Source organism: Oncorhynchus mykiss, chromosome 16 (assembly GCF_057628025.1).
Source record: "Oncorhynchus mykiss isolate SJ-2025 chromosome 16, ASM5762802v1, whole genome shotgun sequence".
Taxonomy (NCBI): Eukaryota; Metazoa; Chordata; class Actinopteri; order Salmoniformes; family Salmonidae; genus Oncorhynchus; species Oncorhynchus mykiss.
The window spans coordinates 42,420,895-42,446,181 of record NC_143037.1 but is presented as its reverse complement, the minus strand read 5'-3'; the positions used below and the strand labels follow the sequence as shown (position 1 = coordinate 42,446,181).

Sequence of the window (25,287 nt, the reverse complement as noted above, 5' to 3'; positions counted from 1 at the left end):
GACGAAATATAGTTTACATATCTAAGACAACCGCCTTTTGTCCCATAGTTGCGCACGCGTTGGTTTTGTTGCTTAACAACCAACCCATCTATAAAGAGGCTCAAGTGCAAAATTAACAAGTATTTTGGCGCCCCCTGGTGTACTAATGAAATGACCGCTGTCGCTGCACAGTGCAAGACTGAAGCATGATGCGGCATTATACATGAACAATTTCCCACAGGACTAGGGCTGCTGCATGTACCAAGCGTCTGAGTCCTGATCGATTTATTTTTTAAGCATAATTCACAAGATTACATGGACAGGAGGGACCAGGGGCTGTACTGTATGTGTTATGTGTCTAAAGAGTATGAGTGCTGCTCTAGGACCAGTTTTGCCCAACATAGACAAGGGGAACCTGATCCTAGATCAGCACTCCTACTCAGCAACACTTGATACATACGATCTGATCTTCTTTAAGTTCAGCTGACATGAGCTTATTCAATCTTTCATATTGTCTTACATCAACCCATAAGGCATGACAGTAATTGCCAAATACATACTTTACATGCACTCATACTTCACAAAAGGATTGCCTATAAAATACACTCTTGGTAGTATTTTAATTTACTGACCCACAGCTAACCTGGTCCCAGATCTGTATGTGCTCTTCCCAACTCCATTGCCAAGCCATGACAATCATTGACAAGGATTTGGCATGATAGCACAGACTGGCACTCAGGCTAAACCGCACAGCACACAGAGAATATTGAGATCTTTTAATAACTTACAAAATAGTTTGTCACAAAAATGAATATTAAGAATTCTACAGTACACTTGGTTTCATAGCACTTTATCTATTTCTGGACCAAAACCTAAAACATTATGCTTCGCTTGTTTTCAGTGTATTCTAAATGCAACAAATCATGTATATTTTACTATCAAATTCAAAGAGGAGGAAACTGAGATAAATATCAAACTTCTTCCAGGGAAAGAGATTGTCTTTGAAAATGCAAATAAAGTTACACAAATAACAAAATAAAGACAAGGCCTGAGACATGTGGAAAGTGTTGTTACCTAACAGTACAATATATTTATCTTAGGCACTAATGTCGTCACTCTAGTGTACAATTCATGAATATAGCCTACGAGGTGTAAAAACAAGTTTCTTTAGGATTCTAAACTAGTTCTATTCCACGTCAAATACACAAGATTACTCAAAGACACTGTATACATTTGCTAAACAAACAATGATTGCTGCACAGCAAGTTATCTATAAAAGGTGGGAATTTTCAGCACTTTAGCCTGGTCCCAGATGTGTTTGTGCCCCTTTGCAACTCAATTGCACTTGCCCATTGTCAAGCCAAATGTTTGACATGGCAAGGAATGACAAGGAGTTGGCACTATAGCAGACAGCCACAACTGAATTGAAATCGTTAATTTTCTATATTAAACCTAGGGTACAAAATATGAATGCATTTGAATCTTAATTTAGCACAAAACAGATCTTAGAACAGCCAGCAATAACATATTGCTCATAAACTACTTACTATCTATTATACCTAAATTGTATTCTGGTCAATGTCCATTCAGATAGGCAGTGTTCTCTGGCCTCTTCTTTTTTTTAAACAGACATTACTTGTTTCAGTTATTCATTTCCATCAAGCATTTACATGTATTTTTTTTTGACCTTTTTCCACTTCTATGCATTTGGTCATCAAACATTTGGTCTCTGAAATATCCCTTTCCTGTATCTGTGGTCACCTGTTATTTCAGCAGTTATTAGGCCTCAAATGATTAAATAAATGCCAAGTTCAGATGTCAAGTGCAAACAGTTGCTTCAACCATCAGTCAAGCTAGCCTAATGAGCTCCAGCATTGTCACAGTGAGATTCCCATCAATCAAGGGATGTCCTTTGCAGCATGTGTTACTTGACCAAAAACAGAAAAAGTATTGTAGGAGCCTGTAGTTCCATGATTTTGTAACAGAGCATTTTTTGTCCAACTTAACTGTTGTCTTACATTACCAATACCATACTCCTGAGTCTCATCAGGGACAGACTGGCCATAAGGCAGTTCTGACAAATGCCAGATGGGCTGGTCCATCTTAAGACCAGTCGGCTTGTTTTAAATTGTTGTTTTTGCACAAAATGATCATTGTTTGGCTAATAACAGGGGCCTCAATGAAAGAAAAAAATATATAATTCTGGTCCCAGTCCATCCCAAGTCTCACTAATCAGAATGAACGCGACGAAGCCTGGAAATCGAGGAAGTCAAACGATCATCGTCCATGCTTCTGCTGCAACAGTTTCTCAAATAGATATGTGCTGCTAACCTTAGAACCAGAGAAACATTGGGTCTCAAAAAGTGCTAGTCCTTAGAAACTGTCTGCATTCCAACACTCCACCCGTCTCCCAAAATGTGCACTTGTCTTGCACACTCCCCGTTATTAAAAGCATTGGATCGGTGTCGGGCCTAAGCATTGGCTGGAGGGGTCCCACCATCGTTAAATCCATGATGATGAGTGTGCACTCATTAGGAGAGAGTGGAGGAAGGGATACATGTACCTGCAGAGAGTGTTTAATTCTCTAAGGGGGCACGGAGGGGGATACAGCCGTCCATTTCGAGAGACTCCGGCCAGCCTTCATACTTGTTACTGCTCTTACTGTTCTTCATACGCTAGGGGGAGGGAGATAGAGAGTGCATGAACATTAGGCTTTACAGCAGGGGTTCTCAAAGTGGGTCCGTGCAAAACTATATAATTGAAAAAATAATAATAATATGTAAACATAAATGCACTGTAATGTAGGCTTTAAAACGGCCACGTTCCCTCTGCCCAGTGGCAAACTGTGTCGAATTGCAGGATATTAGCATTAAAGCTGTAACAAAAAAAAATCTCTGCCCGATGACAAAATGAGAAGAATGGCAGGAAATTAGCTTGAACTGCAAAATCTCTCCGATGCCTGGTAAATTCTCTTTCCCCGGGCCCAAGACTTGGTTCGTCCAGCCATGTACTGCAGCAGACGTCATAGTAAAACTCCTTGTAATCGTTTTTTAAAATCACAAACCAGTTGTGTTCCGATGATGAATTCTGATGAATTTGCAAACACAAAAGGGGTCCCCGAACCCAAAAAAAGATTGAGAACCCCTGCTTTACAGAACAAACACACTGACAGAGCCATATATATATTACCTATGGACAGAGCTACAAGGAAGAGAACAGTGAGTGTACAGGTGCCTCATGTGTCAGAGGTCATGTCTCCTCATCTCACGCATACACATGTTCAAGCACACCCAATTCTAAGTATGCATGATCCCCGTTTGAGTTGAGTAAATGTGGCTTAAGGTAAAGATAGTCTACCTGTTCGAAAGGACTCTTGTTCTCGATTCCCTTGGCTCCTACAAACACCCAGCTGTCTCTGAAGGTGAGCTCCTTCACTACTGTGCTACCCAGCTCCTCAAACAGACGACGTGCCTCGTCATTCAACCTGACAGAGACACATTAGGTTATAGTCAAGTAGGCTATAATGTCCATAATATCCATTAAGAGACAGTTTCCTGGACAAATATTAAGCCTGGTCTTGGAAACGTTCAGTGGATTCTCCATTAAGTATGCTTTTTAGTCCGAGTAGTGTTAATCTTTGTCCCTTAGAGTTGTTTTTCATGACATGCAGAACTGCATTAAAAGTTGCCAGGATGCAAATGTACATTTTTAGATGTAGCTGTACTGTAATGGTGTACTTCATTGTTAATCTGGTTTTGCTAAGCAAAACTAAACAACTCGCCCCTCCAGAATTCTGTGCGTGTGCCACAGGGCGTAATAACCCGTGTTAAAAGCTTTGCATGTGACTGGAACTCACTTACAGTGCCTTGCGAAAGTATTCGGCCCGCTTGAACTTTGCGACCTTTTGCCACATTTCAGGCTTCAAACAAAGATATAAAACTGTATTTTTTTGTGAAGAATCAACAACAAGTGGGACACAATCATTTATTGGATATTTCAAACTTTTTTAACAAATCAAAAACTGAAAAATTGGGCGTGCAAAATTATTCAGCCCCTTTACTTTCAGTGCAGCAAACTCTTTCCAGAAGTTCAGTGAGGATCTCTGAATGATCCAATGTTGACCTAAATGACTAATGATGATAAATACAATCCACCTGTGTGTAATCAAGTCTCCGTATAAATGCACCTGCACTGTGATAGTCTCAGAGGTCCGTTAAAAGCGCAGAGAGCATCATGAAGAACAAGGAACACACCAGACAGGTCCAAGATACTGTTGTGAAGAAGTTTAAAGCCGGATTTGGATACAAAAAGATTTCCCAAGCTTTAAACATCCCAAGGAGCACTGTGCAAGCGATAATATTGCAATGGAAGGAGTATCAGACCACTGCAAATCTACCAGGACCTGGCCGTCCCTCTAAACTTTCAGCTCATACAAGGAGAAGACTGATCAGAGATGCAGCCAAGAGGCCCATGATCACTCTGGATGAACTGCAGAGATCTACAGCTGAGGTGGGAGACTCTGTCCATAGGACAACAATCAATCGTATATTGCACAAATCTGGCCTTTATGGAAGAGTGGCAAGAAGAAAGCCATTTCTTAAAGATATCCATAAAAAGTGTCGTTTAAAGTTTGCCACAAGCCACCTGGGAGACACACCAAACATGTGGAAGAAGGTGCTCTGGTCAGATGAAACCAAAATTTAACTTTTTGGCAACAATGCAAAACGTTATGTTTGGCGTAAAAGCAACACAGCTGAACACACCATCCCCACTGTCAAACATGGTGGTGGCAGCATCATGGTTTGGGCCTGCTTTTCTTCAGCAGGGACAGGGAAGATGGTTAAAATTGATGGGAAGATGGATGGAGACAAATACAGGACCATTCTGGAAGAAAACCTGATGGAGTCTGCAAAAGACCTGAGACTGGGACGGAGATTTGTCTTCCAACAAGACAATGATCCAAAACATAAAGCAAAATCTACAATGGAATGGTTCAAAAATAAACATATCCAGGTGTTAGAATGGCCAAGTCAAAGTCCAGACCTGAATCCAATCGAGAATCTGTGGAAATAACTGAAAACTGCTGTTCACAAATGCTCTCCATCCAACCTCACTGAGCTTGAGCTGTTTTGCAAGGAGGAATGGGAAAAAGTCTCTCGATGTGCAAAACTGATAGACATACCCCAAGCGACTTACAGCTGTAATCGCAACAAAAGGTGGCGCTACAAAGTATAAACTTAAGGGGTCTGAATAATTTTGCACGCCCAATTTTTCAGTTTTTGATTTGTTAAAAAAGTTAATATCCAATAAATGTCGTTCCACTTCATGATTGCGTCCCACTTGTTGTTGATTCTTCACAAAAAAATACAGTTTTATATCTTTATGTTTGAAGCCTGAAATGTGGCAAAAGGTCCCAAAGTTCAAGGGGGCCGAATACTTTCGCAAGGCACTGTAGCAGTGCCAGGGGGGCAGAAACTACACTATAACAACTATCTGGGGGTGTGGGGGGGTCGAGTGTGGAAAGAGAATATTCTGGACTCTTACTTTGTGGCAGGATCATCAAAGGAAGCTACAAACACAAGTGTTCCCTCGTGTAGGGGCCGTAGATACTTCAACAGGTCAGTTACATCTGAGAATGTAGGACAGAGACGATGTCTTAAAAGGGGAACGGTTAAACACCTGGATTTATCAGAACAACATGGGTTGGTTTCCTGCACACAGATTGATTCTAGTTCTGGATTTAACAGCATGTTCAATGGAGATTCTCTACTGATAGTACTTCTTAGTCCAGGACTAGACTTAATCGCTGTCCAGGAAACCGGCCCCAGTTGTACCCCTTATTTCACAGAACAGCACATTAATATTAGCTAGTTTAATCCTCTCACCTCCTGCCCACATATCAAAAGATTTAGTGTCTAAGAGCTCTCCCGATACCCCTGAAGAGCAGAAACATGAAGTAGTGGTGTAAGAAATGAGTACACACATAATTCAACAGTTAATCAAGCATCACTATTCGGAACTCAATTGGAAAATTTTACTTTATCAAGATTTGTATTAGTATGAGTGCGATTCTAATTTCTTACCATTTACTAAAGCAATGTTTAGCCCTCTGCCAACATTGTTCTTGACACTGCTCACAAGGCTGAGGGGGAGAAATAGGAGAGGTTGGGAGGCGAGAAGGGTACAAGAGCACAATTATTTTGTCAACATACTGTTCAGAGGTCGGTTTTCCCAAAAGCTTTGTAGCACTAAGACCATCCTAAACCCACTGTAGGCAATAGACAAAAGATGAGAGATGAGCTTAGAGCTACTGCGCTTTCAGGAAACTCGCCACGAACAGAATGAAAGGCAGAAAGAAGGGATGATGGTACAGACAAAACCACCAGATTGATGGACTAGCCTGGTCCCAGATCTGTTTGTGTTTTTTTGCCAACTCATATGGTCATAGGAGTTGGCAAGACTGCACAAAGATCTGGGACAAGGCTAGAAAGACAGCAAGTCAGACAAAGAAATAAAATGTAATTTATTATTATTAAATACTTGCATTCAGCTCTTCAGGCAAACTTTAAGGCCTGGTTTAAATGAGATTATGGCAAAGAGAGAGAGATGGGAGAAATAACAAGAACAAAGAAGGGGTAGAGAGAGTGAGAGATGGATGGATGGAGAGAGATGGATGGAGAGAGTTGGCGAGAGAGAGTGTGATTGATAGACAAAAATTCTCACATCTTATCCTCCAGGCAGATTTTGGGCCCAATGACGTTGGCGGCTCCAGAGACAAGACGGAAGGCCAGATGTTTCTGAGGACATGGAGCCGACAGACCACACTTGTACCTGCGTGGTTTGGTCTCTGGAAGAGGGCAAGAGAGGAGACCTGAATTAGCACAATAGAATGAAAGTGTACCCAGGCGGGGAATATGGTTCTCTACTAAGGGACATACATTTTTTTTTATTTTTTTATTTTACCTTTATTTAACCAGGCAAGTCAGTTAAGAACAAATTCTTATTTTCAATGACGGCCTGGGAACAGTGGGTTAACTGCCTGTTCAGGGGCAGAACGACAGCTCGGGGGTTTGAACTCACAACCTTCCGGTTACTAGTCCAACGCTCTAACCACTAGGCTACCCTGCCGCCGCACTGTCCCACTGACATTGAAAGGTTCCAAAATATAACGCTTCAAACTAAGTGATTGCCACTGTAAATAATGGTCTTAACCTTGCCACATACCAGCTGTTGGCTCCTCGTTTGTCCCTGTAGAAAAGATAAACAGGGAATGACACAATCAATCAACCGAATCATAGCTTGAATCAGCAATGTAGTCAATTCTTATAACTGTTGTCGTGGAAATATTGAGTCAAATATTTCTCAGATATCGGAGCTTGTAAATTCAAAGACTTTATTACAAAAAGTAACAAAGCTGAGCAATTCCATGGAAGAACGGACTTTTCTTATTACAGACCTCAGGCGTTTATAAATATCAATCTTCAAATAACACACATGGTCACTTCCCTCTATGTAGATGATTAACACCCCTTGGCCTCTCACCACCATTATCTTCCGGTCCCAATTCTTGCTTGTTAACGATCACATCTGCTCAGTTTAGATTATATTGGTGGTTGCGGCATAGTACAAAAAATATATATACATTTATTGCATATATACTTTCCTAATAAGTGCTTTTCTAATAATACTTGGTTGGTACAAACATATGTTCTTATTACATGGCTTTTGGTGCCTATATTAATTAACTAAGGTACACATGTTCTGCTTACGTTCTGTTATGATGTGTCCAACTGGATAAACTCTTTGTTTATCCAGCTCTGTCCATTCACCTGAGCTCAGCCTTTATTCTGCCAACACATGTCTATTAATTAACCCTATGTTTACTTCTGGGAGAACAGTCTAGGCACTGGAAAAATCAACCATAGTCATGAGTTTTCACCTACACTGTTTGATCAAAGTTCAGTTTAGTTCAATATTATTTCAGCACACAGAACCAAATCTCACATGCACACTGTTTCATCAAGACTGGGCTCAATCCAAAACATGTAGATTATAAAACATACATACAGAGAACAGCAGCGGGGTTGTCTCTTACCACTGAAGAAGTGTTTGACCAATGAGCTGCTGTCCCCTCCAAGTATGGAGCTGGCTAACACCCATGTGAGGCCCAGCAATAGCAGCACAGCCACAGCTCGCATTGGCCCTGGCACACAAACACAAATCATTACATTAGAATGATCAACAACAGTACATTACATTCATTAGATAGATGGGCGCACACACACTTTCTCACATGACACAGACAGTTTTGGTAAGCATATCAATTCTTACCTGCCAATCTCATTATTTATTTATTTCAGAAGCAAGGGCAAGCAGGCAAGTAGTCCTAGGGATAGAAAAAACAAACAATGAAACAGAAACTAATAGTAACGTCAGTAAGCACTTTTCACTGGAGAACAATGTTTGAAATCTTAAAATGATACATTTATCAAATTACAGTAATCTCTACCAACGAGATGGATTCGATAAGACATGGGGGAGGAGTGAAGAGAAGGTGCCCACTGCAAGGAGGGCAAAGTGGCAACACCCAACCACCGTACAATATATATAAACTTTCATTGAAATTAGTATATCGATTTCCTACCTATTGTCTAAAAGAAGATGAATAATCGATTGTCCCTGCTGGTAAATCGCCAGTTCGTCACCTGGGACTTTATTTCTTCCAAGGAAACCTCAAGACTTTTCCCTCGTGAAAATACACATTTGCTGGGAAGCCACACTTTGAAGCAAAAAAGTAAGCCAATGAAATATGATTTGGACGTCTTAGTTGACCATCTCTAAGGTTTGATTCGTTCCAGTTTTGACAAGTACGCAGGATTTATGTTTATTTCATCAAGCTTGAGATTTTCCGGATTCGTTTTGAGCCTTATATTTTGTCGGTGACGTCGGTCACGGGTATGCGCAACATGGGCTCGCTTATCATCTGCGCGTTAATTTTTCTACGCTACATAAAAACATGTTGACGATATGATGGGATATCATCACCCATATGCATTACATAAACTAATATGAAACGAGAATGGATTAGAAAAACTCAATTAAAAAAATATGACTTGAAATACACTTACCCCCTAGTCTAAAACTGACTTAAGAAGAGCACCAGCTCTAACGTAAATTCTGGCAACATTGGTCGAATTCGATTTGCATGGCCCGGTACCCCGGGTAGTTGGAGTTTTCTTAGTTAGACAATTCCATCAGAGTTTCCAAACACAGAGATGCAATATCGCGAGACTTTCGGGAACGCTTGCTCGACCGAACAAGATGAACAGGCCGGGGTTTGGGTTTTCAGAAGTCAGTGAGAGAAGAAAAAAATTATTCCTTAGTTGTTAATTTTCTAGATTCGAGGCAACGTCTTAAGTAGTTGAACATGGTATTACTCCAACCTCCTGAAAGTGACAGACTGACACGTTTTCATTTTTTGTCAAAAACAACTTTACATTGAATTGAAGGACTGCTCATGCGCAGTTCGGTGCGTTTCGACCGTTAGACCCGATTACGTATTTCTCCGTAATGATGCGGTTTCCCCAACCGCCCTTTCACCCACGCGTTTCCATGGCAATTCCATTGTTTTGGTCAGGTTCATTGACTTTTTTACCGCATCTATGAGCTTAGCTAGCCAACGTCGCCATGACATCGCCTACAAGCGTTATCGGAGATTTCTATTGGAGAAGCAGTTCCTGCCTATCTTCATACTGAATTGTCTTTAATTCCATTGGTCCTCAAGAGAAAACTCTACCCACCCGGTGCATCGGGCCATGCAAAACGAACTCCCCCAATATTATCTCTGCTGTGTAGGCACGAGCAAATGTGCGTGCACGCTGTCAGTCAGATTTCATCAAGATGGCCGCCTCCAGTGCAGTGCTCTCAATGTCCAAAATCATCAAACCCATTTGGGGTGGACGGCTGGCAACGACGGCAAAAGTAAGACCGTTTTTTATGATAAATAGTTATGATGATAAAGGAACTACATAAAACTAGGCTTGAAAGAGAGTGTTTCTTGACTAAAACACAAGGTCATATCTGGTTAGCGTGCTAGCTTCCTGGGGTGCAGTCAATACTCCAAACAGTTACAAAACGTTTTTTTTTCAACAGAATGTAGCGTTTCTATTGGACAGATTCAGGTAGGTCCCGTCCTCTTTGCCGTACCTGGACAATAAAACGAAGGTTGTAACCAAGGTTATGTGAGCTATATGGATCACTCCAATATATTGTTATCACTCTGGTGGAGAGATACATCCGAGGTGAGGATTTACAGATTTACTCCCGTGTACACCTGTGTCACGGCTGGGGTCCGCCCCTATATATAGACCCCATGGCCGCAACACGTTCTCTACATCATTTTTGAGGCACCTCTAGCACTGTAGAGGCTTGGATTGATCAATATAGCGCACATAACTGTGGTTACATACATACAGACCGAGAAGCAGGTGCTGTCAATGTGGAAGGGGGGTCCCGGCACAGTCCCTGGAAGGGGAGGTGACGCCCAGGACGGCTGAACCAACCGCAGAGGGAGGTGCCACATTTACCCGATAGTAACCTAGCAAAAGTGCGAGAGGAAGCCCAGCTGGCAGCAGCACAGATATCAGCAATGGGCACTCCTCTCAGTGGAGCTCAGGACACAGCCACACCTCGTGTTGAATGTGCCACCACAGATCCCAGCACTGGCTTACCAGCCAGGAGCTATGCTGTCGTAATCGTGTCCACTATCCAGTGAGAGAGCCTCTGCTTTGATAGCCCAGCCCCCAGGACCCTCTCACCATAGCAGACAAAGAGCTGGTCTGTTGTTCTCACTGACCGTGTCCGCTCCACATAGGCAGCCAGTGGACTCACAGGGCACAGCATGCCGGAGGGAGGCCCAGACTCTCCCGCCACTGCCTGGGGGTCGTAAGCAGACAGGGTAAAAGGGATGTTCACATGCCTGTCTGACAGAACCAGCTTTGCCAAAGCTGCCAAGACCAGATCCAGATCCCAGCTCGCTATTGAGAAGGTCCTAGTTGGACGCAGGCGACTAACCCCCTTCATAAACCTGGAGACCAAGGGATGGCACCCCACTGGCCTCTCCATCCACCCCACATGGCAGGCAGATATTGCAGCCAAATACCCTCTGTGTAGAGGCTGCCAAGCCCTCATCCAAGCGAGACTGCAGGTATTGGAGGACATACTGCACCCCGCATGACTCGGGCACAACCTCAATACCAGTGCACCAGAGCAGAACAACCGCCAGCGCAACTGGTATGCTACGGTTGTAGCCGGTGCCCTTGCGCTCTGCATGGTGTTCATTACACCCTCCTGTAGTCTTAACATGGACCATTGTTGCCCTTCAGTGGCCAAGCCCACAGACTGAGGCAGTGTGGCCTCTGATGCCACAGAGTTCCCCCGGCTTGAGACAGCAGGTCCGGTATCATGGGAAGTTGCCAAGGTGTCCCAACAACAGGGACAGGAGAAGGCTGAACCAGGGTCGCCTGGGCCAGTATGTGGCCACCAGAAGCAGACAATGCTCTGCCATCCTGGTCCTGTACAGCACAGCCTGGATCAGGGGAAATGGGGGGAATGAGAAAAGCTCCATCCCTGGCCAATCGTAAGCCAGAGCATCCGAGCCCAGAGGCCATGGTGGCGCTGACATGGAGTACCACAGGGGGCAGTGTGCGTTGTCCAGGGAGGCAAACAGGTCCACTGCACCATCCCGAACTTGTCCCACAGGTGCTGCACCACCTGGGGATGTAGGCTCCAGTCCCAAGGTGGCGGGCCCTCCCTCGAGAGCATATTTTGCTGCCACATTCAGGATGCCAGGTACGTGCGTGTAGAGATGCTAGACGTCCCTGAGCCCAGAGGAGGTGCTCCCGTGCCATAAGATGGAGGCGGTGGGACCTCAGTCCACCCTGATGGTTGATGTAAGCCACCACTGTGGTGTTGTTCGTTTTCACAAGGACATTTCTTCCTGTCAGGTGTGGAAGGAAAGACTGCAGGGCCAACAGTACAGCTCGGAGCTCCAGTGTGTTAATGTGCCTGCCACTCCAAGGGGGTAGCCAACAGCCTTTGGCCGACCTGCCCTTGGTTCAACCCCCCCTAGCTGATCTGGGAGGTGTCTGTGCTGACCAGGTCCCGGCAGCACATCCTCAGCATCTCTACCCCACCCGAGAGAAAGGAGTGACAGCGCCACCTCAACAATGCCCTGAGGCACTGTGCGGTCACCCGCAGCTGACGGTGGTGCTTCAGGTGCAGCCGGTGGGAGTTGAACCACCGTTGAAGAGGCCGGAGCAGGCCCAGGGGAATCAACAATGAGGCCGCCATCAGCAAGCCCAACGGGCATTGGCAGGTTAGGGCGGATACCACCTGCACCTGCCGAAAGTGGTCCAGGCAAGATAAGATCGCCTGAACCCTTCTGGTGGGCAGGCGTGCTCTCATGAGGACTGAGTCCAGTTCCATGCCAACGAAGGGCACCCTCTGGGTGGGCGTCAGATGACTCTTCTTGTCGTTTACAGTAATGCCCAGCCCGCCGATGTGGGTCAGGAGCATGTCTCTGTCTGACAGGACCTGGGTCCTGGTCGGGGCACAAATCAGCCAATCCAGGTAATTGAGGATCAACAACCCCAGGGACGTGAGAGGTGCCAGGACAGCATCCATGCACTTTGTGAAAGTGCGAGGTGTCAAGGAGAGGCCGAAGGGAAGAACCATGAATTCGTAAGCCCTCCCATCAAAAGTGAATTGGAGGTACTTTTAATGAGCTGGGTGAACAGGAACATGGAAGTATGCATCCCTCGGGTCCAGCGTCACAAACCACTGGTTCCTGGACACAGCCTGCAACATGCAGGCTAGGGACAGCATGTGGAACCTCAGTACTTTCAAGTACCCATTGAGGTTGCGGAGGTCCAGAATCAGTCTAAACCATCCTCTTTTTGGGACCACAAAATAAGTAGAGTAGAACCCACCTAGCCATCCTGCGGATGGAACCCTTGTCCAGGAGTACCGTAATTGGATTCGGTACCGCTTGAGCATTGTGGACAACACACTCCTCCCACAACACACTCCTCCCACTTTGCCCTTTGAGACCGGGAGAAGTGGCCGGGAAAGGGTGTGTCAGTGGTCTGGCCAGGGCCCACCTCTCCTCTGGCGCCCAGAGCTCCTGGGTCCCCCAGGCACGTCCCTATGGCGGTGAGGTTGTAGCTCCACCGCAGGCTGTGCCCCTCCCTGCTGTCGTCCCCCAGCACGAGGCGATGGGGCAGGAGAGGGACCCCACCGTAGTCCGTGTGCAGGTGGGTGGCGACGGTCCGTCTGCCTTGGACCCGGGAACTGAGGAGGCGGCATGAACCGTCTCAGGGTCTCCCAAGCCCTACGAACCTTATCGGTCTGCTCCAGAATGTCATTAACCCCTGGGCCAAACGTCAGCCCTGGGGTGATGGGAAGAGTGACAAATGTGTTCTGGAGAGCAGCTGGCAGACGGGATTAGGCCAGCCAGAGACTGTGCCGGGAGGTAACCACCTGCGCCGTGGCCCATCCGTTGGAGCGGGCCACATCCCTCTGGAGCAGGGAAAGTAGGCGAAACAACTCCATCGCAGCATGGTCGCATTGGAGGCCAAGAGAGCACAGGGACCCATATGTGGCTTTCAAGTCCCAGCTTCAGTGGCGGGTTCCACCCAATAATCTCCCAATCTGGGAGGACCATGGCAGCTATCACGGTGTCCGTGTTCGGGTACTCCCAGAGGCCGAGTGACTCTGCACCTGCAACACAACTCCGTGGTCCAGTCTCTGCTGTGAGTCGGAAGCACCCCCAGGCAGAGGCGTCACCTCTCAAGCGCCAGGCGCAGCGCAGGCTCCACCACCCTCTCCTCGTGGCTCAAACCCAGGCATTGCATACACAAGGTATACGGATCTCCAGGGGGGAGGCCACCTGTCCCAAAGAGAAACCACAAGCTCAGCCAAGCCAGCAAGGCCACGGAGCAAGGGTCCGATGTGATCCGCTTGGAGGAATAGGAACCCGGTGAGGGATACCTCTGCAAAACACAGGGGAAGACCTCTGTGGGAAAAACCGGCAGACCAACAACAAAAAAACAGCAACCAGGTAATGGGTTTGATTTGTGTTTTTTTTGTTTTTTTGCCAACTGCAATATTACCTAGCTGGTTTAATATCCAAGCAGGAAACAAAAAACAGAACCATATGATGGAGTAACTCTGTTTTTAGGAACTCCAAAGTTAATGTCTCAACTTAGTGGAAGCCCACCACAATACTCTTACATTCTGCAAGGCAAAGAACAAGAAAAAAAACCCTGCAGGGTAATTAAAGCGATTCACAACACACAGAACAAGCCGGTCCGCAAGTTGTGTAAAGTAAATACATTCTGTGGCAGCAAGAGCCACCAATATATTAATGGATGCACACGGAGTCGTAGTGTAACACTTCCGAAACATAAGCACGACAAACCACGGGCGGAAGAGACAGATCAACAGCCCGCAGCGAGTAGTGCTCTCCAGATGATGGGCTGGCCATAGCTGCTCCAGGCTGCAAACAGCCAGAGAGTATAATTCCACGCAAGATCTTACACTTACCAGTGACTTACCAAGGGAACTTTGTACCTCAAACCACACGGACGTCAGCCGAGAAAATAAAAGAGAACTCCTGTCGCGGCCATGGGGTCTATATATAGGGGCAGACCCCAGTAATGACACGGGTGTACACGGGAGTAAATCTGTAAATCCTCACCTCGGATGAATCCCTCCGCCGATATAGTGAAACATAAACGCTAGTTATCGTTGCAAAACGTTTGGAGTAATGATTACACCCCTGGTTAGCATCAGTAATGATTACACCCCTGCTATCTCATCATTTTTGTTTCCAGAATTTTTTCTTAACTGACTTGCCTAGTTAAATAAAGTTCAGATAAATAAAAATACATTCATACTGTACTGTTGAATGTGTATCACTATTAGAAAGCCCTGCAGGTCCACATAATAACCACATAATCCACAAATTGAGTTAGCTAACGCCCTGTTTTGTTTCCTCAGGTTTTTGGAGCCACAGTGAGCAGTCGCAGAGAGAAGTCAACAGTAGTGAGTGCCCATCTCGGAATCGGTATCAACTAGATTATCTGTGGTGTTATCTAAATCTTGTGAATTCTGGTTGGCAGAGTTAGGCCTCTTCTAGCCAAGTTTTTCCTCAACTCCACAATGTACATCACATCACTGGAGTTGAGCGGAGACCACTGTACTGAACCTCCGACTTCGAATCGCTGTCAGTCGATACTTGTAAAAATGTACATTCTTAAACTCTTACCGTGTACCTTTCTTTGTTTGCTGAATCCATACTTTTTAATAAAACCTTCGTCAAATACAACCAGTGATTGTTTCCTCGCATCGACTGACAGCGACTCAATGTAGTCGCCGCAACTCAGCTAGGCCTCTTAACACTTGACATTTTAGCTACACGAGTTGCCTGGTGCACTTGATTGTCAGAAATCATTTGGGTTGCTGTCAGCTATGTCTATTTGAAGCATCATACTAACAAGGTAGTGTAAGTTGTGTGATGTAGCTAGCCTACCCAGGTATTTTACTATGACCAGAACGAGCTTCACACTGCCACTCTGTCAGATGAAAACGTTTCTGAGGGACATTCAGACGGAACTCTAAATACTTCTGCTTGGTATTGATTATTGTTGTGTTGATTTGGTGTGACAAAGTGAGCTAGCTAACTCTGCTAACAAACCCAATTGTCAGCATCCAGCTGAGCCTGTGCAACCTGATCAAGCCCCTTTACAAATTTTTGGGACCACATTGGGGAGAGGGAATCAGGGATGACCTACCAATCTGAGGGGGGGAGGGCAACTGTTGGATTTCAGGTGCTTTGCTAATCTCTCACTGTATTGTTCCGCTTTTCCGGCTGTGTTTCTACAACTAACAGGGACAAATCATTGTAAGTACCAGATTGCATCCCATCACATCATGTTACAGGCCTCCACATACCCATGTTACACATAACACACCTTATTCACACAATTGCCACACAAACATAGCATGGTAACTCTGGCAGAACAATACACAAAGATGACAAATGTATACATTTCAGCCCCCTCCTGCAAAGTATGGTGGCAGACACACTGTAACTCTCATACCTGGAGATGGTATTGGACCAGAACTTCTCAATCACGTCAGGGAGCTCTTCAGGTCAGTCAAGTGTGTATTATAACAGTCAATAATAGAGGTCGACCGATTAATCGGAATGGCCGATTTAATTAGGGCCGATTTCAAGTTTTCATAACAATCGGAAATCGTTTTTTTTGGGCGCCGTTTTTTTTTGTTTTTGAATTACATTTTTTTTTTACACCTTTTTATTGAATCTTTATTTAACTAGGCAAGTCAGTTAAGAACACATTCTTATTTTCAATGACGACCTAGGAACGGTGGGTTAACTGCCCCGTTCAGGGGCAGAAAGACAGAATTTCACCTCGTCAGCTCGGGGAATCCAATCTTGCAATCTTACAGTTAACTAGTCCAACACAATAACGACCTGCCTCTCTCTCGTTGCACTCCACAAGGAGACTGCCTGTTACGCAAATGCAGTAAGCCAAGGTAAGTTGCTAGCTAGCATTAAACTTATCTTATAAAAAACAATCAATCATAATCACTAGTTAACTACACATGGTTGATGATATTACTAGATATTATCTAACGTGTCCTGTGTTGCATATAATCTGACTGAGCATACAAGTATCTACAGTGGGGCAAAAAAGTATTTAGTCAGCCACCAATTGGGCAAGTTCTCCCACTTAAAAAGATGAGAGAGGCCTGTAATTTTCATCATAGGTACACTTCAACTATGACAGACTAAATGAGAAGAAAAAAATCAAGAAAATCACATTGTAGGATTTTTTATGAATTTATTTGCAAAGTATGGTGGAAAATAAGTATTTGTTCACCTACAAACAAGCAAGATTTCCGGCTCTCACAGACCTGTAACTTCTTATTTAAGAGGCTCCTCTGTCCTCCACTCGTTCGTTACCTGTAATAATGGCACCTGTTTGAACTTGTTATCAGTATAAAAGACACCTGTCCACAACCTCAAACAGTCACACTCCAAACTCCACTATGGCCAAGACCAAAGAGCTGTCAAAGGACACAAGAAACAAAAATTGTAGACCTGCACCAGGCTGGGAAGACTGAATCTGCAATAGGTAAGCAGCTTGGTTTGAAGAAATCAACTGTGGGAGCAATTATTAGGAAATGGAAGACATACAAGACCACTGATAATCTCCCTCGATCTGGGGCTCCACGCAAGATCTCACCCCGTGGGGTCAAAATGATCACAAGAACGGTGAGCAAATATCCCAGAACCACACGGGGGGACCTAGTGAATGACCTGCAGAGATCTGGGACCAAAGTAACAATGCCTACCATCAGTAACACACTACGCCGCCAGGGACTCAAATCCTGCAGTGCCAGACATGTCCCCCTGCTTAAGCCAGTACATGTCCAGGCCCGTCTGAAGCTTGCTAGAGAGCATTTGGATGATCCAGAAGAAGATTGGGAGAATGTCATATGGTCAGATGAAACCAAAATATAACTTTTTGGTAAAAACTCAACTTGTCGTGTTTGGAGGACAAAGAATGCTGAGTTGCATCCGAAGAACACCATACCTACTGTGAAGCATGGGGGTGGAAACATCATGCTTTGGGGCTGTTTTTCTGCAAAGGGACCAGGACGACTGATCCGTGTAAAGGAAAGAATGAATGGGGCCATGTATCGTGAGATTTTGAGTGAAAACCTCCTTCCATCAGCCAGGGCATTGAAGATGAAACGTGGCTGGGTCTTTCAGCATGACAATGATCCCAAACACACCGCCCGGGCAACGAAGGAGTGGCTTCGTAAGAAGCATTTCAAGGTCCTGGAGTGGCCTAGCCAGTCTCCAGATCTCAACCCCATAGAAAATCTTTGGAGGGAGTTGAAAGTCTGTGTTGCCCAGCAACAGCCCCAAAACATCACTGCTCTAGAGGAGATCTGCATGGAGGAATGGGCCAAAATACTAGCAACAGTGTGTGAAAACCTTGTGAAGACTTACAGAAAACGTTTAACCTCTGTCATTGCCAACAAAGGATATATAACAAAGTATTGAGAAACTTTTGTTATTGACCAAATACTTATTTTTCACCATAGTTTGCAAATAAATTCATTAAAAACCCTACAATGTGAATTTCTGGATTTTTCTCATTTTGTCTGTCATTGTTGAAGTGTACCTATGATGAAAATTATAGGCCTCTCTCATCTTTTTAAGTGGGAGAACTTGCACAATTGGTGGCTGACTAAATACTTTTTTGCCCCACTGAAAGTATCTGACTGAGCGGTGGTAGGCAGAAGCAGGCGTGTAAACATTCATTCAAACAGCACTTTCGTGCGTTTTGCCAACAGCTCTTCGTTGTGCGTCAAGCATTGCGCTGTTTATGACTTCAAACCTATCAACTCCCGAGATGAGGCTGGTGTGACCGAAGTGAAATGGCTGGATAGTTAGCTCGTGCTAATAGCGTTTCAAACGTCACTCGCTCTGAGCCTTGGGGTGGTTGTTTCCCTTGCTCTGCATGGGTAACGCTTCGATGTGGTGGCTGTTGTCGTTGTGTTGCTGGTTCGAGCCCAGGGAGGAGCGAGGAGAGGGAAGGAAGCTATACTGTTACACTGGCAATAGTAAAGTGCCTATAAAACATCCAATAGTCAAAGGTTAATGAAATACAAATGGTATAGAGGGAAATAATCCTATAATAACTACAACCTAAAACTTCTCACCTGGGAATATTGAAGACTCATGTTAAAAGGAACCACCAGCTTTCATATTCTCTCATGTTCTGAGCAAGGAACTGAAACGTTGGCTTTTTTACATGGCACATATTGCACTTTTACGTTCTTCTCCAACACTTCGTTTTTGCATTATTTAAACCAAATTGAACATGTTTCATTATCTACTTGAGGCTAAATTGATTTTGATGTATTATATTAAGTTAAAATAAGTGTTAATTCAGTATTGTTGTAATTGTCATTATTACAAATAAAAAATATTTAAAAAATTATTGCCGATTTAATTGGTATCGGCTTTTTTGGTCCTCCAATAATCGGTATCGGCGTTGAAAAAGCATAATCGGTCGACCTCTAGTCGATAACATGTTTATGAGCTGTTATTCACAGTTAATAATAAACGGCTTAAAAACACACAGCCACTAATATGTCCCTGGGACCTCTGAATATCTGTTAAAGGAACAAGCCACTCTAAAACTATCCTTTGGTATTTGTTGCATTAGTCCATTGTTGATACAGTTCCACAATGTTTTTAAAATATTTAACATTCAAAACGCTCTGTCACTTGTCACATCATGATGATGGGTTTTGATCATCATGATGATGTGACAATTAGCATTTTGAAAGTTCTATATCATGAGTGGATTACCAAAATATAGTTTTTGAGTGGATTATTCCTTTAAGTTTATTACAACTGGTTATAACATTCATGGCTTATAAACACCTATACCAGTTCATTAATTAAGCTGTTTTTATTAAATGTACACTACCGTTCAAAAGTTTGGGGTCACTGATGTTTCCTTGTTTTTGAAAGAAAATCACTTTTTTTTTTTTTTTTGTCCATTAAAATAAAATTGACCAGAAATACAGTGTAGACACTGTTAACGTAGTAAATGACGATTGAAGCTGGAAACGGCTGATTTTTAATGGAATATCTACATAAGCTTACAGAGGTCCATTATCAGCAACCATCACTCCTGTGTTCCAATGACACAATGTTAGCTAATCCAAGTTTATAATTTTAAAAGGCTAATTGATCATTAGAAAACCCCTTTGCAATTATGTTAGCACAGCTGAAAACTGTTGTTCTGATTAAAGAAGCAATTCAACTGGGCTTTTTTAGACTCGTTGAGTATCTGGAGCATCAGCATTTGTGGGTTTGATTACAGGCTCAAAATGGCCAGAAACAAATAATTGTCTTATGAAACTCGTCAGTCTATTCTTGTTCTGAGAAATGAAGGCTATTCCATGTGAGTAATTGCCAAGAAACTGAAGATCTCGTACAACGCTGTGTACTACTCCCTTCACAGAACAGTGCAAACTGGCTCTAACCAGAATAGAAAGAGGAGTGGGAGGCCCCGGTGCACAACTGAGCAAGAGGACAAATGCATTAGAGTGTCTAGTTTGAGAAACTGACGCCTCACAAGTCCTCAACTGGCAGCTTCGTTAAATAGTACACACAAAACACCAGTCTCAACAGTGAAGGGGCGACTCTGGGATGCTGGCCTTCGAGGTAGAATTGCAAAGAAAAAGCCATATCTCAGACTGGCCAATAAAATAAAAAAAGATTAAGATTGGCAAAAGAACACAGACACTGGACAGAGGATCAATTAGCCTTTCAAAATGCTAAACTTGGATTAGCAGACACAACGTGCCATTGGAACACAGGAGTGATGGTTACTGATAATGGGCCTCTGCATGCCTATGTAGATATTGCATATAACATCAGCGGTTTCCAGCTGCAATAGTCATTTGCAACATTAACAATGTCTACACTGTATTTCTGATCATCTTGATTTTTTTTATTTATTTTTTAAATGGACAAGAAATGTGCTTTTCTTTCAAAAACAAGGACATTTCTAAGTGACCCCAAACTTTTGAACGGTAGTGTATATGGGATTAAAGCAGTAGTGAGTGGCTACCAAGTTCCTAAAATGTTATTCACAGCTTATAAACACATCGACATATGTCTTATATATACTCAGTGGTACAACCAATGAGTTGAGGTAGAACGACTGAGTCTGTTGGGTTCTGTAGGTTCAGCTGTGTGCCTGTGGACTTTGAGGTAGTGAACGTCTGCTCAGCTACTGAGGATGACATCAACAACGCCATCACTGCCATCCGCCGTAATGGAGTGGCCCTCAAAGGTAGGAGAAACACTGTAATGCTCATAGCACCATGCTCTTGTACTCACATTGTAGGCAGGCTCCAGCTAATGTGTCACTCACTGCAACGTATGATCAATTGTCTGTATTCTATAGAATGCCTATAACACTCACCATGTTTATGTTTGTAGGTAACATTGAAACCCTCCACACCCTGCCTGCTTCCCACAAGTCCAGAAACAACCTCCTCCGGTAAAGTAAAGGTTTCTATCCAACGGTTTATTTAAAAAAGACAGAGGACATTTTGCTCGAGTGCTCCGTTTCTGCTCACGGTTTGCCTATCTTTAGCCAAACGATCGTCTGTTTCTCTGCGGCTCTCTCTGTCCTGCCCTGTCAGCTTATAATGTCTCCACCCGTCTCTCTGTCCAGCCCTGTCAGCTTATAATGTCTCCACCCGTCTCTCCGTCCTGCCCTGTCAGCTTACAATGTCTCCACCCGTCTCTCTGTCCCCCAGTACCACTTTGGACCTGTATGCCAACGTCATGCACTGTAAGTCCCTCCCTGGAGTCCAGACTCGTCACAACAACATTGACATCATGATCATCAGGGAGAACACTGAGGGAGAGTACAGCAGTCTGGAGCATGAGGTTACACACACAGGCGCACAGACACACACACGAACGCACGCACGCACTCACACGCCCCTCAACTTATCCCTTTCTTTTTTTCATTCACACTCTTTGCTTTATAAAACCTGTGTTAGCATTCTGCTCTTCCTCCTGTAGAGTGTATCAGGGGTGGTGGAGTGTCTCAAGATCATCACCCGGACTAACTCCCTAAGAATTGCTGAGTATGCATTTAAATTGGCCCGGGAGAAAGGTCGCAAGAGGGTCACTGCCGTCCACAAGGCCAACATCATGTAAGTCAAGTCAGCCGAGGTGTAGATGTGTATCCATGTGTTATAATGACTCACACTCTGAGCACTTTGAGACTGCGGTCCAATTGTGTACCCTTCTTCCCAAAGTGTGCACTCGTTCACTTCCCCTCATAAATTTAAATGGAACAGAGTTGTGTAAGAAATATGGTGGTAACTGCACCCGCCCCCTAGCCCATGCGTACACTATTCCAATACTTTGAAAAGCACGAGGTGGAGTGAACAAGTCAAGTGGACACTTCAAGAAGAAGGGAAGAGAGTCAGAATGCAACCAAGGGTTTATTCTCCCCTTCACAGGAAGCTGGGAGATGGTCTGTTCCTGCAGTGCTGTAGAGAGGTGGCTGCTGGGTACCCTGACATTGCCTTTGATGCCATGATAGTCGACAACACCACCATGCAGGTATGAAAACCAATGCTATCTTTATTATACAGACACACCAGAACGTTTTTACCTGGTCCCAGATCTGTTTGTGCTGTCCCGCCAACTCATATGGCCGTTGATATTGCCATGAGTTGGCACTTGGCAAGACAGTACAAACACATCTGGTACCGGGCTAAGAAAGTTTATCTCTTTTGTCCATATTACTCATGCTTATTAGTGTCGTTTATCCATTCCCCTCTGATTCCCTAGCTGGTGTCCAAACCCCAGCAGTTTGATGTGATGGTGATGCCCAACCTGTATGGGAACGTGGTCAGCAACGTGTGTGCTGGCCTGGTGGGAGGGCCAGGGCTGGTGCCAGGGGCTAACTACGGCCGCGACTATGCTGTCTTTGAAACGGTCAGTCCACTGGGCACCTGTAATGTCTGCAACTCTGATAATGTAATACGATGCTCCTACAGTGGTTTACAACAGACAACGTTTTGATCCCATTGGAATCTTACTCCAAATAGGGCTTAGCGTTTGTAAATTGAGGAGTGAATGCTGGACTTAAACAGTAGTCAGTTGACTGGCCAAGTATGTCAATGATCTCTCGATATGCTCGCTCTCTGTCTCTCTGTCTTTTCTCGATGTGACTTTCAGGCCACCAGGAACACAGGGAAGAGTATTGCTGACAGGAACATTGCTAACCCCACTGCCATGCTACTGGCCAGCTGCATGATGCTGGACCACCTCAAGTAGGTACCCCTTGCATCGTCTAATGAAGGGGCTGTTTCTAAACCATGACCATGTGTATGTGTTATCTGAGCAGCAGTCAACTAGTTGAACAGAACAGATGGCATGAAAGTCAACTCATTGTATTTCTGTGCGTCTCAGGCTCCATGATTATGCCACTATGATCAGGAATGCAGTCCTGACAACCATGAATGAGACTCAGGTAAGTCAGGTTCTCTCACCTCACTGCACAATACACTCACCAGGGGTGTATTCACTAAGAACTCCCGAGTGGCGCAGTAGTCTAAGGCACTGCATCTCAGTGCAAGAGGCACTATAGTGCCTGGTTCAAATCCAGGCTGTATCACATCCAGGGTGATTGGGAGTTCCCTAGGGCGGTGCACAATTGGCCCAGCGTCGTCTGGGTTTGACCGTCATTGTAAACAAGAATTTGTTCTTAACTGACTTTCCTAGTTAAATAAAGGTTCAATGTAAAACTTTTTTTTTTAAAGAATCCAAGAATCGTTAACCAAATGAAAGCAAACGGAATGAAATGGGGAGGGACCTAACTGAATTTGTCATTGTAAAATGTTTTCCGTTTGGAGTAAACTGTTTGCTATGATCTAATGAATACACCCCTGCTCAATACCTCCCTGCACCTGTATCACACTACTCAATACTCTCACCTGAGTTAACACACGTCACTGCTCTGTATATACACACACACCTCACTGCCGACTGACCTGCTGAGGGTCTGGACAGTTATCAATGGAGCGCATGCAAATGAAGAGCTATTCACATTTATTCTTTCAAGTATTTGAATTGTCTGCCATTCTAGCTAGAAATGTATCAAATTCCTCCTTTACACTCTGGGCCAGGGGTAAGCAACTAGATTCAGCCGCGGCCCGATCAGAGCGGATGGGCGGGTGGCCGGAACATAATTCTAATAATTTGTACATTGCAAATTGACCCCAACAAAATAAAAATCACTCCCTTGGCCTAGCGCAGGGACGGCAACAGGCTGCCACTGGGCCAAACCCGTCCCGCAGGCAGCTTGTTGCCGACCCTGCTCTAGGCCAACTTGTCCCTCCTGTAATCAAATGTATGCTGCTCTATAGAGCCTCTTCATCGTACAAAATGTTGCCATTGTACCCACTGATTTATTATCGGTGCAGAATCCCTCTGAGGAGGGTGTGATTGATAGTAATTCTGGGGCCCGGGGAGAGCAATATTACAGAATATTCAGAAATAAATGTATTGTGTAGAGTAGATATGATTGTCTGTCACGGAGAATATGGAATGATGTTTGGTCTATTTGCCATATTTATATCTGTTTCACCTATATTGTTTATTTGAGTAGAATGTGATTTGTGACTAGTTATTTGTCTGTTATGTTGCAGTTGCACACAGCTGAGGGGGATATAATGGCGACGTTGACAATTGTCTCAAGTATCATCCTGCCTAATAATATTCTTCTTCTCCTGCAGTTGCACACAGCTGACATTGGGGGGCAGGGCACCACCTCTGAGGTGGTCCAGGCTATCATGAGGAACATCCAGAGCAAGGGGCCTCTCACCAGCGAGCTCTGAACACACACACACACTTTGAGGATGTGTCCCGTATGTTTAAAACAGCTGTAATGTACTGTATGTGTGTGCTGAGTGAGTGGGTGTGTGTTTGTGCATGTTTGTTTCTATAGTGATACTCCTCTGTGTTGTTGACGTGTGGGAGCGGTTCAGTCCTGTCTTTACACACACACACACACCTCTTTCAGACTAGCAGGGTGTGTTCATCAGTTGTCTTCTACATTGTATTCATGTCTGTATCAATGATTACGTTTAATTTCACACCAGTCTGTCTTTCATAACCATTCCCTGTCCGGTTCACGCACATTAACCTTTGTGCATAAACAAAGGAAGTAGTAGGCCCAAACTCTACATCGGTAATAGCATGCTGTAGTGAAGTAAAAGCAAGGATCTATCTCTTAGGTTTAACCCCAGGACATGATAGCTACTCGCTAGGTGTATCCTACAACCCAGCACATAATAGCGAGATTGCAACACATTCAGCTCCACTTGAGACATTGGCTTTGTTTGATTGTATTTAAGCAACCGTTCTTGGGTAAATGGGTTCACTGTAGTCATTTGTGAGAGTTGAAACGGTTTTAGTATTTTCTCGCAGTACAAATGACAAAGAAAGAGTGTAAACAGTTATGTTTCTCACAGTAATGCAATCTTGATAATAAATGTTTTGATGTTCTTCTCACAGTTCAGCGGTGCTTAGCCTTGGGTCTCTGTCTTTCTGTTATCAGATTTTGCTCATCTTTCCCAAAATCAAATGATTTACCA

The 25,287-nt window shown here is 44.3% G+C and overlaps 2 protein-coding genes and 1 long non-coding RNA gene across 8 annotated transcripts in view; 2 read left to right on the top strand and 1 right to left on the bottom strand.

Annotated features, from left to right (window-relative positions):
* LOC149976898 (uncharacterized) overlaps window positions 1-25,287 on the top strand; it is a 175,736-nt gene that overhangs the window by 132,348 nt on the left and 18,101 nt on the right. The window lies entirely within an intron of this gene.
* Window positions 233-9,703, bottom strand: LOC110491944 (protein FAM3A). 4 transcript variants are annotated; one of them, XM_090202755.1, is made up of 10 exons: window positions 9,108-9,703; window positions 8,311-8,365; window positions 8,075-8,182; window positions 7,204-7,227; window positions 6,703-6,826; window positions 6,063-6,121; window positions 5,865-5,915; window positions 5,524-5,608; window positions 3,337-3,463; window positions 233-2,654 (listed from the first exon to the last, which is right to left on the bottom strand). In XM_090202755.1, exons 2-10 carry the CDS (start codon window positions 8,321-8,323, stop codon window positions 2,556-2,558), a joined length of 690 nt encoding a protein of 229 aa, XP_090058881.1. In that variant the 5' UTR covers window positions 8,324-8,365; window positions 9,108-9,703; the 3' UTR covers window positions 233-2,555. The 4 variants fall into 4 exon arrangements, with proteins under 4 accessions (XP_090058881.1, XP_021421508.1, XP_021421510.1 ...); XM_021565833.3 differs by having other exon boundaries at window positions 7,192-7,227; window positions 8,624-9,433; XM_021565835.3 differs by having other exon boundaries at window positions 8,624-9,433.
* LOC110491943 (isocitrate dehydrogenase [NAD] subunit gamma, mitochondrial) lies at window positions 9,276-25,206 on the top strand. Of its 3 annotated transcripts, XM_090202754.1 has the most exons (14): window positions 9,780-9,960; window positions 10,132-10,160; window positions 15,040-15,084; window positions 15,932-15,943; window positions 16,097-16,194; window positions 20,845-20,954; window positions 21,104-21,164; window positions 21,427-21,559; window positions 21,698-21,831; window positions 22,144-22,246; window positions 22,478-22,624; window positions 22,868-22,962; window positions 23,102-23,162; window positions 24,427-25,206. In XM_090202754.1, exons 1-14 carry the CDS (start codon window positions 9,795-9,797, stop codon window positions 24,526-24,528), a joined length of 1,296 nt encoding a protein of 431 aa, XP_090058880.1. In that variant the 5' UTR covers window positions 9,780-9,794; the 3' UTR covers window positions 24,529-25,206. The 3 variants fall into 3 exon arrangements, with proteins under 3 accessions (XP_021421507.1, XP_090058878.1, XP_090058880.1); XM_021565832.3 differs by lacking the exons at window positions 10,132-10,160; window positions 15,932-15,943 and having other exon boundaries at window positions 9,276-9,960; XM_090202752.1 differs by lacking the exons at window positions 10,132-10,160; window positions 15,932-15,943 and having other exon boundaries at window positions 9,276-9,960; window positions 24,340-25,206.

Coding starts and splice junctions, on each gene's coding strand:
- LOC110491944 (XM_021565833.3), bottom strand. Junction 6,122..6,702: donor ATCTGCCTGGAGGATAAGAT/GTGAGAATTTTT, acceptor TCTCCCCCTCAG/CCTTGTGAGCAGTGTCAAGA. Junction 2,655..3,336: donor ACAAGAGTCCTTTCGAACAG/GTAGACTATCTT, acceptor CCCTCCCCCTAG/CGTATGAAGAACAGTAAGAG.
- LOC110491943 (XM_090202754.1), top strand. CDS start 9,795: ATGCAAAACGAACTCCCCCAATATTATCTCTGCTGTGTAGGCACGAGC. Junction 9,961..10,131: donor GGCTGGCAACGACGGCAAAA/GTAAGACCGTTT, acceptor TTTTTTCAACAG/AATGTAGCGTTTCTATTGGA. Junction 22,963..23,101: donor ATGATGCTGGACCACCTCAA/GTAGGTACCCCT, acceptor TGTGCGTCTCAG/GCTCCATGATTATGCCACTA.